This window comes from Mauremys mutica, chromosome 13 (assembly GCF_020497125.1).
Source record: "Mauremys mutica isolate MM-2020 ecotype Southern chromosome 13, ASM2049712v1, whole genome shotgun sequence".
Taxonomy (NCBI): Eukaryota; Metazoa; Chordata; order Testudines; family Geoemydidae; genus Mauremys; species Mauremys mutica.
In genome coordinates, this window is record NC_059084.1 from 8,108,377 (window position 1) to 8,119,845 (window position 11,469).

The 11,469-nt window shown below is 47.0% G+C and overlaps 1 protein-coding gene across 2 annotated transcripts; it reads right to left on the bottom strand.

Annotated features, from left to right (window-relative positions):
• Positions 1-1,301: 1,301 nt before the first annotated feature.
• On the bottom strand, positions 1,302-11,165 carry ADRM1 (ADRM1 26S proteasome ubiquitin receptor). Of its 2 annotated transcripts, none has more exons than XM_044986425.1 (10): positions 11,012-11,165; positions 9,039-9,249; positions 8,669-8,785; positions 8,384-8,507; positions 7,890-7,976; positions 6,062-6,143; positions 4,810-5,051; positions 4,397-4,554; positions 2,548-2,650; positions 1,302-1,537 (listed from the first exon to the last, which is right to left on the bottom strand). In XM_044986425.1, the coding sequence occupies exons 2-10, from the start codon at positions 9,246-9,248 to the stop codon at positions 1,431-1,433; spliced, it is 1,230 nt and encodes a 409-aa protein (XP_044842360.1). In that variant the 5' UTR covers position 9,249; positions 11,012-11,165; the 3' UTR covers positions 1,302-1,430. The 2 variants fall into 2 exon arrangements, with proteins under 2 accessions (XP_044842360.1, XP_044842361.1); XM_044986426.1 differs by having other exon boundaries at positions 9,039-9,252; positions 11,018-11,109.
• Positions 11,166-11,469: the final 304 nt, after the last annotated feature.

An 11,469-nucleotide genomic window follows, 5' to 3' on the forward strand; every position in this document is an offset into this window, starting at 1 on the left:
ACACACACATATATATATATACATACACACACACACAAACTTCTGTAAGCCATTTGAGTTGGTGCAGCATGATACTAATTAAAAAAAACTAGAATGATATAAAATTAAGGTGACATTTGAAACTGGCTGATGGTCTCTATAAATAGGGAATCATCATGAACCAGGGCAGTTTCTAGTGGGGTCACACAGGGATTGTTTCTTGTCCCTCTATTTAACATTTTGTTTTTGTCTAGGTCATTGATAGTTTGTAGATTACACAAAAAAATGGAGTAATAAACAATGAAGAGAAAAAAATCACTGATTCAGAGCAACTGGATTGCTTGGTAACTGGGTACAAATAAATGTATGCATCTGGAAATAAAGAATATGCAATGGGACACTCTTCTAGGAAGCAGTCATCCTGAGAAACAGGTGGTGGGGCATGGTGGATAAACATAAGCTCCCACTGTGATGCTGTGGCCAAAAGAGTGAATGTGATCCCAGGATCCATAAACCAGAAATCTCAAGCAGGAATACAGAGGTTATGTTACGTCTATATTTGGGAGAGCTGCTGAAATACTGTATTCAGTTCTGGTGCTCACACTTGAAGGATGTTAGTTCTCCTAGCTCTTCTCACAACCCTCCTCAGCTTAAGGATTAAAATAATTGCCGAATAGGCTCAAAGAGTTCACTCTATTCAGCTTAATTAAACAAAAGGTTAAGGGGTGATTTCAAGTACTTACAGAGGGAACAAATATTTAATAATAGGCTCTGCAGTCTAGCAGAGAAGGGTATAACTTGGTTGGCAGTTGAAGCTAGACAAATTCAGACTGATGATAAGGTGCAAGTTGAATGGTAATTTACCACAGGTCATGATGGATTCTCCACCACTCACTTCTTAATCAAGATTGGATTTTTTTCCCCTTAAAAGCTCTGCTATAGGAATTTTGGGGACATTCTTTGGCCTATGTAATACAGGTCAGAGGAGATGATCACAATGCTCCCTTCTGTCCTGGGAATCTGTGAGAACTGTGGCTCCTACCAGGTGCTGTAATATTGGCCATACTAAAAGTATTTGGATACATGTTATAACCATGAATTATCTACTTGCTTTAAAAAAAATGAAAAAGAAAAACCTGAAAAATTCCCCCTGTATAATGCAAACATGGGCATCATTTGGTGCCTTTGAAGATCCCACCCCCCCCAGCCATATTCTAATCCAAAATTTCACTTAAAAGCAAAGAGCTCCGTTAACCACTGTCTTTGGATGAAAAGTCAGAAGAAAGCAAGCACTAAGGCTCTATGACTCCATGACCACAAAGTGATTTGGCAGATAAAAATCCTTTATTTATTTGTAGATTTAGGATAAGGATAATATGAAGTTAGCTAGTAATCCTACTGAAGCTGCTTAAGTTAATGTCTAGGACTATTCATAAGGGAGAGCAGATAATTTAATCTAAACTCATATCTTCCTCTTCATCTTTCTTTTCCTTTGATTCTCCCTCCTTTTGGTCTGACTTGACATTGTTCTGCATTGCTTTAGCAAATGCTTCTACATCTGAAAAGTAAAGAAACATTAGTTAGGTTAGCTTTGCACCAAGAACAAGATTCATACTCAAATTAGACTGAAGTTAAAATACAGGTCATTTAGCAGAGGAAACAGGTTGAAAGTTTGCTTGTATGTTTAGGTTTAACATTCAGATACATTTGACAATCAATGGAACTTTACTGAGCTTGATACTTTACAAATACACACACTGGTCGAAACAGATTTACCATGCCAACATTTCCAGGCTTATAGCGCTGATAACAGGCCCCCCAACTATCAGAGGCCCCAAGAATTACTGGTAACTTGATTTACTGCAACAGTGCCTTCAATTAAATATTCCCACGAGAAAAGCATTAGCAGCTGAGTGACTGCCACAGGAAAAATATTTCTAAGGGTACATTTATACTACCCGCCAGATAAATCGATCCCCAAATTGACGCCCGGACTCCACCTCGGCAGGAGGAGTAAGCAGAGTTGACAGGGGAGCCGTGGCAGTCGACTCGCTGTCGTGAGGACGGCCAGGTAAGTCGAACTAAGATAGTTAGTTGCATACCTTAGTTCAACACCCCCTCCCCCCACGCTAGTGTAGCCCAGGCCTAAGTCCTAAATGTCACTGCAAGCTCTGCTGCATAACTCTAGCACAGCCTTTTCTAGAGTGCTCTCTCAGACTTTGGGAACTCAGTCAAGAAAGCAGCCTCGAAGCTACTTAGGCATCAATACTGTGCAATCTTAGATTAACAGAAACCATCATCTCAGAAGAGACTGAACGCGCACACATACACAAACCATTTAGACTGTTATGAACAGGAGTTTAGTGATTTTATTTACTAAGTAAATTTTTCAAAAAAGAGCCCAAAAGCTCTTAATCCCCTTGACATTCAATGAGTTTAGGCACTTGAATGATTTTTTAAAACATTACCCAGGATCTATTTCCATGACCGATTCAGACCCTGCATTCAGTCATTTACAGGGCAACAATTCTGTAATTCCATGCTCTTTCAAGAGAAAAAGATACTTACCACCTTTATTTGCTGCATCTACTGCCTCAGCTGGTAAGCCAAACTGACTCATCAATGGGCCAAGTTGTCCTGAAGCTAAAGCAGCACTGAACATGCTCAATGCCTGTGAAATAGAGTCAAACACCACCAAATAAAACTGATTGTTTCTGCAACACCGAGTGGCCACTTCGAATAAATGATTCTTCCCCTTGGTTTTGACATGGAAATGGTACTCTACGTAACAGAATACGCTGAGCACTCCAGATCTCACTTAAATAAAGGAACACCTACTGTGGAGCAGGCTTTAAAAAGTCACTCCTCCGGCCCCTGGTTCTTGGTGTACTGTACCCTCTAAGGCAGGGGTGGGCAAACTTTTTGGCCTGAGGGCCACATCAGGGTTGCACAAGTGTATGGAGGGCCGGGTAGGGAAGGCTGTGCCTCTCCAAACAGCCTGGCCCCCTCCCACTTCTTGCCCCCCTCAGAACCCCCAACCCATCCAACCCCCCATACTCCTTGTCCCCTGCCCCCTATCCAGCCCCCCTGCTCCCTGTCCCCTGACTGCCACGACCCCTATTCCACACACCCCAAAACAGTCCCCCCAATCCCACCCCCTATCCAACCGCCCTCTGCTCCTTGTCCCTGACCACCCCCTCCCAGGACCCCCTGCCCCTAACTGCCCCCCCCCCCGAGATCCCACCCCCTTATCCAACCCCCCCCACACTCCCTGTCCCAACTGCCCTCCCGACCTGTATCCACATCCCCACCCCGACAGGCCCCCATCCCCCCAGGACTCTCACTCCCAGCCCTCCTTGTTCCCCATCCCCTGACAGCCCTCCCCAGAACCTCTACCTCATCCAACCGCCCCCACCACCCTGACTGCCCCCCAGAATACCAGTAGCAGGAGCTCGCAGTCGTGACACATAGCCAGAGCCAGCTGCACTCCCCACGCTATCCAGCGGGAGCGGCAGGTCAGAGCACGGCCCACGCAGCTGCGGGGGATGGGGGACAGGGACTAGGCTCCCCGGCCGGGCGCTCAGGGGCCAGGCAGGACAGGCCCATGGGCCTTAGTTTGCCCGGTCTGCGCACACACGGTGTTAATTTAAACCAATTTAGTTAAACCACAGAATATGTGCACTGACTCTTTTCACTCAATTTAAACAGTGCAAACTAAACTGCTCTAAATCAGGTTTAAATGATATCAAGTGAACCCACGCAGAGGTGTATAGCGATTTTTTCACAGATTTGTTAAACTTGTGCAGCTTTTGTCTTCAGACATGCCCAAAGAGGAAGTCTGGAGTAAGAAAATCTCTTTTCCCTGACAACTTAAACTTCAAGTGACTGGAGGGCTAGCTTTAAGGAGATTGCCTGCCAGCTCTCCTATGAAGGGAGGGCCTAAGATCAGATGTGTCTTTTCTGATAGACTTCGTTACAAAGAGAAGGGGGAAGCCCAGATCAAGGAAGAGAGGGGTATTTAGACCATATGTGGGACTATGCCACTGCCATGGAGAAGTGAGCTCTTGGCATTTACTGAGTCCATATCAGTGGGGGAAAGCACAGAGACAAACAGGCTTAGGGCACATGTGTAGCTATTTTATGCACAAAAAAATATATAGTATGTCTAAAGAGAGATTTGAGTCTAACTAACACTTCCATAAAAACCAACAGATGCCCAGTATTTGTTAGCTGCATGAAGCACAGGGAATTGAAATAGTTTCTTAGGGCTGGTCTACACTGAAAAGATAGCTGGGTTGACCTATGTCGCTCAGGGCTGTGAAAAATCCACATCCTTGAGTACCAGAGTTAAACTGGCCTAGTCCCCCAGCGTAGACAGCGCTAGGTCAGTGGAAGAGTGTGTCATTGTGACATCTACCTGCTGAAACTGGGGAGATGTCAGAGTGTTCTGAATCTCTTCTGCTGTCTGCGGCAGTGATTCCCCAGATGGAAGATAAGGCAGCAACCGCTCTTGCACTTCAGCATTTGCCAGAATGGGAGCCATGATCTCAGGAGTCAGCACACTGGCCAAGTCAACTAGGATAGAACACAGCTTTGTTAGACTAAACACAAAGCAAACTGCTTTACTTTAACTAGAGCCACTAGTGGTTGGAGTGAATACGGAGATGTGACCCTCCACTGATTTCAGGGCAGTCACAAGTAAATCATTTATCCAAAGTAGGTTAGGGTTCAACAGAAAGGCTTCCAAATCAATTTGAAATTATACAGGACAGTAAAATAGCTTTAAGGCACATATGGTATCCAACAGCTGTCTGGCCAGAGTACTGTTACCTTGCTGTCCTCCTGCTCCAGCTGGCACATTCATAGTAGCTAAAATGTTCTGAAGGTCACTCAACTGAATGGGTTGAGTTGGGCTTGTTGCTGTGCTGGTTCCATTGCCCGAACTTGGTGCAGGGCTGGGACTAGTTGCAGATGCAGATGCAGATGCAGCCGCAGGAGCAGATGGGGCTGGCGTGACACGTGTAGAGGAAGTAGTGGAAGATGGAGTTACAGCAGCTGATTGGCTGCGAGAACTAGAAGTGTAATTAATATAATTAACTCACTGAAGAAGTAGTTACTTTGCACTTTCATAAGCAGCTTCCAACAAACTTTGGCACCCCTGTGTGCATATATTACCCCCATTTTAAGAGGCATGAAAGAGTCTTGATTCCCACTGTTCTCTTCTATTCACTAGACCAGTGGTTTTCAAACTGCGGTCACGACCCAGTACTGGGTTGCAGAATGTAAGGCACTGGGTCGCGGCAGGTCTAGTCAGTGTTGCCGACTGGGTCATTAAAAGTCCCACTGGCAGTGCTGCCCGGCTAAGGCAGGCTAGCCCCTACCTGTTCTCACACCGTGCTGCACCACACAAGCAGCAGCCAGCAGCAGGCCCGGCTCCTAGGCGGGGGGGGGGGGGAGGCGGGGGGGGGAGTGCCACGGGGCTCTGCGCGCTGCCCCCGCCCAGAGCACTAGCTCCACACTTCCTTTGGCTGGTTCCTGAGAGCTATGCAGAGCTGCTTGCATTCCTCCGCCTAGGAGCCGGACCTGCTGCTGGCCTCTTCTGGGGCACAGTGCAGTCCGCGGTGTCAGGACAGGCAGGAAGCCTGCCTTAGCAACCCCATCTGCGCCGCTGTCCAGGAGCTGCCCGAGGTAAGCCTGTGCCTTCTATCCCATGTCCCAGCCCTGAGCTCTAACCCAGAGCTCCTTCCTGCACCCCAAACCCCTCATCCCAAGCCCAGAGCCCTGACCCTCTCCCACACCCCAAGCCACTTCCCCAGCCCTGAAGCCCCTCCTGCACCCCAAACCCCTTAGCCTCAGCCCCACCCCGCAGCCTGCACTCTAACCCCCTGCCCCAGCCGTGAGCCTCTCCCATACCCCAAACCCCTCATCCCCAGCTCCACTGAGTCATGTGCATCAACAATTTTCTTCAACTGGGTCACGAGAGAAAGAAATTTGAAAACCACAAACACTAGACCCCAGTTCCTCACAGTTCAGGGGAACAATCACACACAGAACTACAAAAATGGGTGTATGTATATCTTACCTTGATGATGAGCTGCTGGTTGGGGGTCCCCCACTTCCCAATAAGCTAGCCAGGCCAGGCCCTGTCAGTGCACCAAGCCCACCTTCCATAAATGATGGAAAGACATCAGTTTAGAAACTATTTTATGTTCATTCCCTTTATAAAGATAAAGCTATTCAGGTTTGACTCAACTTCACTTACAGGCAACATTCTTTTTGCTGTCTTTATGAAAATGCAGGTATTTTTTCCATTTTCTAATTTTAAACCCCCCATTAGAATATTCCCTGTTCAAGAGATGCTTGTGCTGATTAAAAACTGCTCAACTCCTAGCTATATCAAAAGGATGAAGTGGCTTTGGTTTGTATAATACAAACAAAAGCCCCTCAACACAGCAAAACCCTTTCATCCAAGAAAATGGGTGTGCGTCCCGTATAGCCCTGCATTCCCTTCAGTTTCAACTCTAATGCAGGCATGTAGCACGAGACAGACAGCTCTGCAGTCAAAACACTCTACAGGCAGAACAAAATCAAGTAGGATGGTCCACTACTTCCAGCAGAAAACACAGCAAGGCATTAATGCATGACAAATGGTCAAGAAAATGATGAGGTGACTTGTACACAAGAATTTACAATCAAAGAATCCTCCACCCTGTTACTAATCATAGCTTCTCTAGCAGGAGGAACAAGCTATGCAGAACTAGAGACTGGTTTAAAAGGGCTTTCAGTGATTTCTCCTTGTGATTCTTCTCCTGAACCACATGATGGCCACTTGCTCCATTTAGTACATATTCCCCCTGCAGCTGCTTCTTATTCCAGGTCTAATTGCTGTATGCCTGTCTATATGACCATCTGCATTCTGTTGTCCAGTCTTTTGGAAACTAGCTGCAAACCCAGAAGGCAGAATTAGAGTGCCCCATTAGCATGTGCATGATGGACTGAAACTACAGGGGGAGAACATAGGAGAGGAATAAGCAAGTAACCAGCCACTTGTTTCTCTGTTCTTCTGTCCCCTCTTTTCTGCAGAGTTCCCCTAGCAGTAGTGGAACATGCCACCTCTCCCAACAGCACATTACCTCCACTGCTCCCTGATCATACCACTTCCACAGTAGGAGCAGGAGAGCTAAACTACAAGACTAGTATCACTTTTTACTATACTGCAGCAGTCCCTGCTGGGAAGCACATGTTTGAGCAGCAGAAAAAGCATACCCCCCTTCAGGATCGGAGACAGATGCCATCCAAGGTCTGTCACTCCCAGTACTAGCAAGGGCCTACGATCAGTGCAGAGACTGCACGCTCAGCACCCGCAGAGGGAAGCGCCTTGTTTCACTGAGCAGTAAGTTAACTGGTACACCCAGGCCAGGACACTAAGGGAATGTGCACCTGGAATAATCTGAAGATGCCCTATGGCTAAATAAAAAAAGCCAGTGAAAGACATCACTGACCAATTTTTGAGCAATCTCAGAAATCAACCACTGCCCTCAAAAGAAAGAAGAATGCTCTCCTCCAACTCCCTCCTAAGAAGTTAGTTAGTCTTCCACTCATTAGCCATCCTCCTGCTCCTTCAATCCTGGAATATAGCTCAATGCAAAACTAACACCACTAAATTTGTGGAGGAAAACCTACACATGACCAACATATGCCAAGTTGAACTACTGATCACTCCGTTTGCTACATTCCCTTTTTCCAGTTTTGTTTCCTCATCTATATATTATGTTGTCTTTGAGAAAGGGACTGCCTTCTTATGTGAAGGAAATGTCATCCAAATCAATAAGAAAATAAATCAGTGTAAGGTAAGTTTTAACCCAGAAGGAAAAACATTCTTATGGCATAAAGATATGAAAGCATTTTACCAAGTCCTCCTAAGCCTGTCGGTCCGATCAGCTGCATGAGCTGGTTATGGCTCATATTTCCAAGAAGGCTTTGCAAGCCACCTTCACCTAAAAACAAAAACATTCTGAAATACAACATTCATATTTTTCATAACACTCTGGCTCAAGCAGCAGGAGATTAATTGACATATGCTACAAGTAGAAACTGTGTCAAGTATTTACTATTAAGATGCTAAGAAAAAAAAAGCAGCTTCGCTTTAAAAAAAAAAAAAAAAAAAAAAAAAAGGGGAGGACTCCAGAAAACCTAACAGATACAACCCGGAGAAGTTTCTTCTCGCTGACTCTTTTTTCAGCCTGCTCCTTCCTATTATAGCAAAATAAATTGTGTTGCTAAGAGTGTCTCTGCATTTCTAGTATAAGCTGTCACCCTCCAAAACCAGCAGGGATTTGGTTCCTAGAAAACTGCAAAGTGTGTATAAAAAAACCTCTCAAACTGAGAAGAGAATAGACTATACCTCCTAATGCTGAGAGCTCATGGCCTCCACTTCCACTCCCACCCAAAGCACCAGGTATTGGAGGATTGTTGAGATACTCATTCACTTTACGGCAGTGCTCTTCATCTTTATCAGTCTTCGGTTCCTGTAAGAGAGTTGTTCTTAAGCCTCCAAGCATCTTTAAAACAGATTAGAAGTTGGATAATTCTTTAAAGTGTAGATCCCCATCTATCCCCTCCTTGAGTATTCCTCGCACACATCTTGAAACAAAGGAATTCTAAATGTTACCATTTACTTGTCACAAACCTGCATCCAGAAGAAAAGTCGCTTTGATCCTGCCTTGAACTTCAGCACATACACACGACCTGTAGTGCACTGAGGTACCCTCTTAAATTCACAGTCATCAGGAAAGATAATCAAGTCCTGGAAAAAAAGAGAGGTGGATTAAAAAAAAAAATTGGATAGTTCTGTGCCTACTCCTCACACAAACATCTCTCTATGCCTTCCTTCCACATTGCCCCTTACACCAAGTGTGTACATCCAAAGCCCATTTGTAAAGCCACCACCTGTCTTATTCAAATCTCTTCTTAAAGACACTTGCACTGGGGTTCACAATACAGAGTACAAAAGAGCCATTACAAAACTCTTAAGATTGAAATAATGAAGTTATACTCACATCTTCAACATTGCCAGAAGTCCTGTCCTTCCAACAAAAATGAATGAGGGAATCATCAGTTTGCTGGATGTAAACAAGGCCTTTTCGTTTATCTGGAGTTACAGTACTGCCTTTTAGAGACATCTTTCCTGCCCGAAATTCCACCAAATATTTGCTGGATGAGCCACGGGAGCCTGGCACCAGGCTTGGAAACAATGCACCTGAAGACATCCTGAAAAGAGACAATGGACTAGAAAATATGACTATATAAATATCCCATTGTTTCTCTCTGCTACTAGATTTCATTAGAATCTCAACCAAGAACTAACTCCACAAGAAAAAATTGTCCACTGTTTCTAGAATTTGCAATGCACTGCCGAAGAGCTGACATGCTAACAAATCCCTAGCAATTATATAGAAGAGGCTCTAACCTTCCCAACTCCATTACTCTCATGGCACTGATCCATTAAGATATGCAAAATGAAAATGACTTCTTCCTGAAGCTCATTCTTTGATCTTAAGAAACATGATACAGGCCAGACCAATTCTGTATGATTCAGAGTACTACTGTAATTGACCCTCTCTTTCAAATATTTCTAGAACACCTACCATTGTAGTATCCAAGCTAATAATTTGCACAATAACTTCCATGGCAAAAAGCCTTCACAACTATACATTTGGTTTCAAAATAGCCTGATATATCCTGCAGTGCATTCCACAAGTGCTACGTTGCTTGATGCAGCCTACAAAACTACTCAGAAAAATATGTAGAGAAGGTAAAAGATTAGACTGTGATAAACCCACAGGAAGACCATGTCACACTGGCAAGCAGACAACTTTGCATTTGCTTCTGAGAAGCAGATGCCATTGTTTGAACCAGTCATTCCACTGCTTGTTTAGGTGCAGTTAGCATTTGCACAGAAATTTGTATAGAACGTTACATCTTTAAAGTACTTTAAAAAGTAATTCTCATATCATCCACATAAGCTAAGAAACCATCTTCATTTTACAGAGGCACGTATACACGAAAAGTGGTCGGTGACTGCCCTCAGGTTGAATATCGAAATAATCAGTAGAAGTAGGAACAGAAAACAGGAATCCCAACTCCCTCTCAGATGCACTAGACCAAGCTGCCTGCTATACACTGCATACACATTCAGGAAACAGGCCAGTGATCTTGAGCTATGTTTACTCAGGAGGCAGTGCCTATGTAGGGCAGTTTTGGAAAGAAATTTTATGTAATTCACTCCACGTGAATCATGTGACAGCATGCCTGAAGTCTGCCCAAGTCTCCAGACAGCCTGAAACAGCACCACCCCAATTCCTCTCAAGGGATGGTGCCTGAACTTTAATGACGACAACACAGGAAAGACACTGTTAGCTACTGGGCAGAAGGCTGGGCTGGGACTCAGGAGATCTGGCCCTACGTCCAGCTCCGCCGCTGGCCTGATAGGTGACCCTGGGTAAGTCCCTTCATCTCCCTGGCCCTCAGTTTCCCCACCTGTAAGACAGGGGTGATAGGGACCTTGGCAAAGCACTTTAGGAGCTGCTGCTGCTGCTGACGTCAGGCCGGCGTCACCGGGAGCGCTACTTTAAACAATGTAAGGGCACAAATCCTACATCTCATTCGCACGGCTACCAAGCCGGGCGGCTGGACGCGCCAACGGCATCCAGCGCCGCCGCACCGGCCGCAGCGCGCAGCCCAGAGCGGCTGAGTCACTCCCGAGGGGCCCCAGGCCTGCGCTCGCTGGGCGGCCCCCAGGCCGTTCCCGGGGCCACGGGCAGCAGCGGGGCCTGACTCCCAGCTGCGGGAGGGAGCCGGGGGTCACAGCTCAGCCGAGGGACAACGCGCCAGGCCCAGCAGCGCCGGGGCGCTCCACCCGCCCAACGGCCTTTCCTCCCGGCGGCTCGGGCCCGGCCCCGCGAGCCCGGCTCTCTAGCCCGAGCCACCCCCCTGGCGGGGGGCTCACGCCCGGCCGAGTCCCCGCACTTACCTGCTGCCGCCTCTCCTCAGTCACCTCACAGGTAGCTCTTCCGGCTCCCAGTCCCCCGAGGAAACTATCGGCTCCGCCCTCCTCCTCGCCAGCCATTGGCGGCGGCCTCCTCCGACGGGCTCTGATGCCCTTCCCATTGGCCGGCTCGTATGTCACTCAACGCCAGCCGGACCGACATGCACCGCGCCGGCCTCGCAGGGTTCGGAGGAGAGCGAGCTCCCCCGCCCGCTCCGGCTATTGTGCAGTGTCATGACGGCCGAACCACCCACAAGCGAGGGGGGGAGGCCTTTGCGCCCAACCGACTGTGGAGCCGCTCATCTATCCCTGAAGGAGGGGGGAGCACATCAGCGCCTAATATGGAACTGATCCTTGTGGAGCGGCCGATTCACCCGGTCCCAGCGGGGTTTGGGGGCGCGGCCCCTAGTGACACCCAATGGAACAGCCTGGAGCGGGCAATC

What these genes read in the sequence shown, in the direction of transcription:
- ADRM1 (XM_044986425.1), bottom strand. Translation starts at nt 9,248, where the DNA reads ATGTCTTCAGGTGCATTGTTTCCAAGCCTGGTGCCAGGCTCCCGTGGC. An exon ending in GACTTTTCTTCTGGATGCAG is followed by an intron (nt 8,508 to 8,668) that starts GTTTGTGACAAG and finishes ACTCTCTTACAG; the next exon opens with GAACCGAAGACTGATAAAGA. An exon ending in TGAGCTCTCAGCATTAGGAG is followed by an intron (nt 7,977 to 8,383) that starts GTATAGTCTATT and finishes TTTTGTTTTTAG; the next exon opens with GTGAAGGTGGCTTGCAAAGC.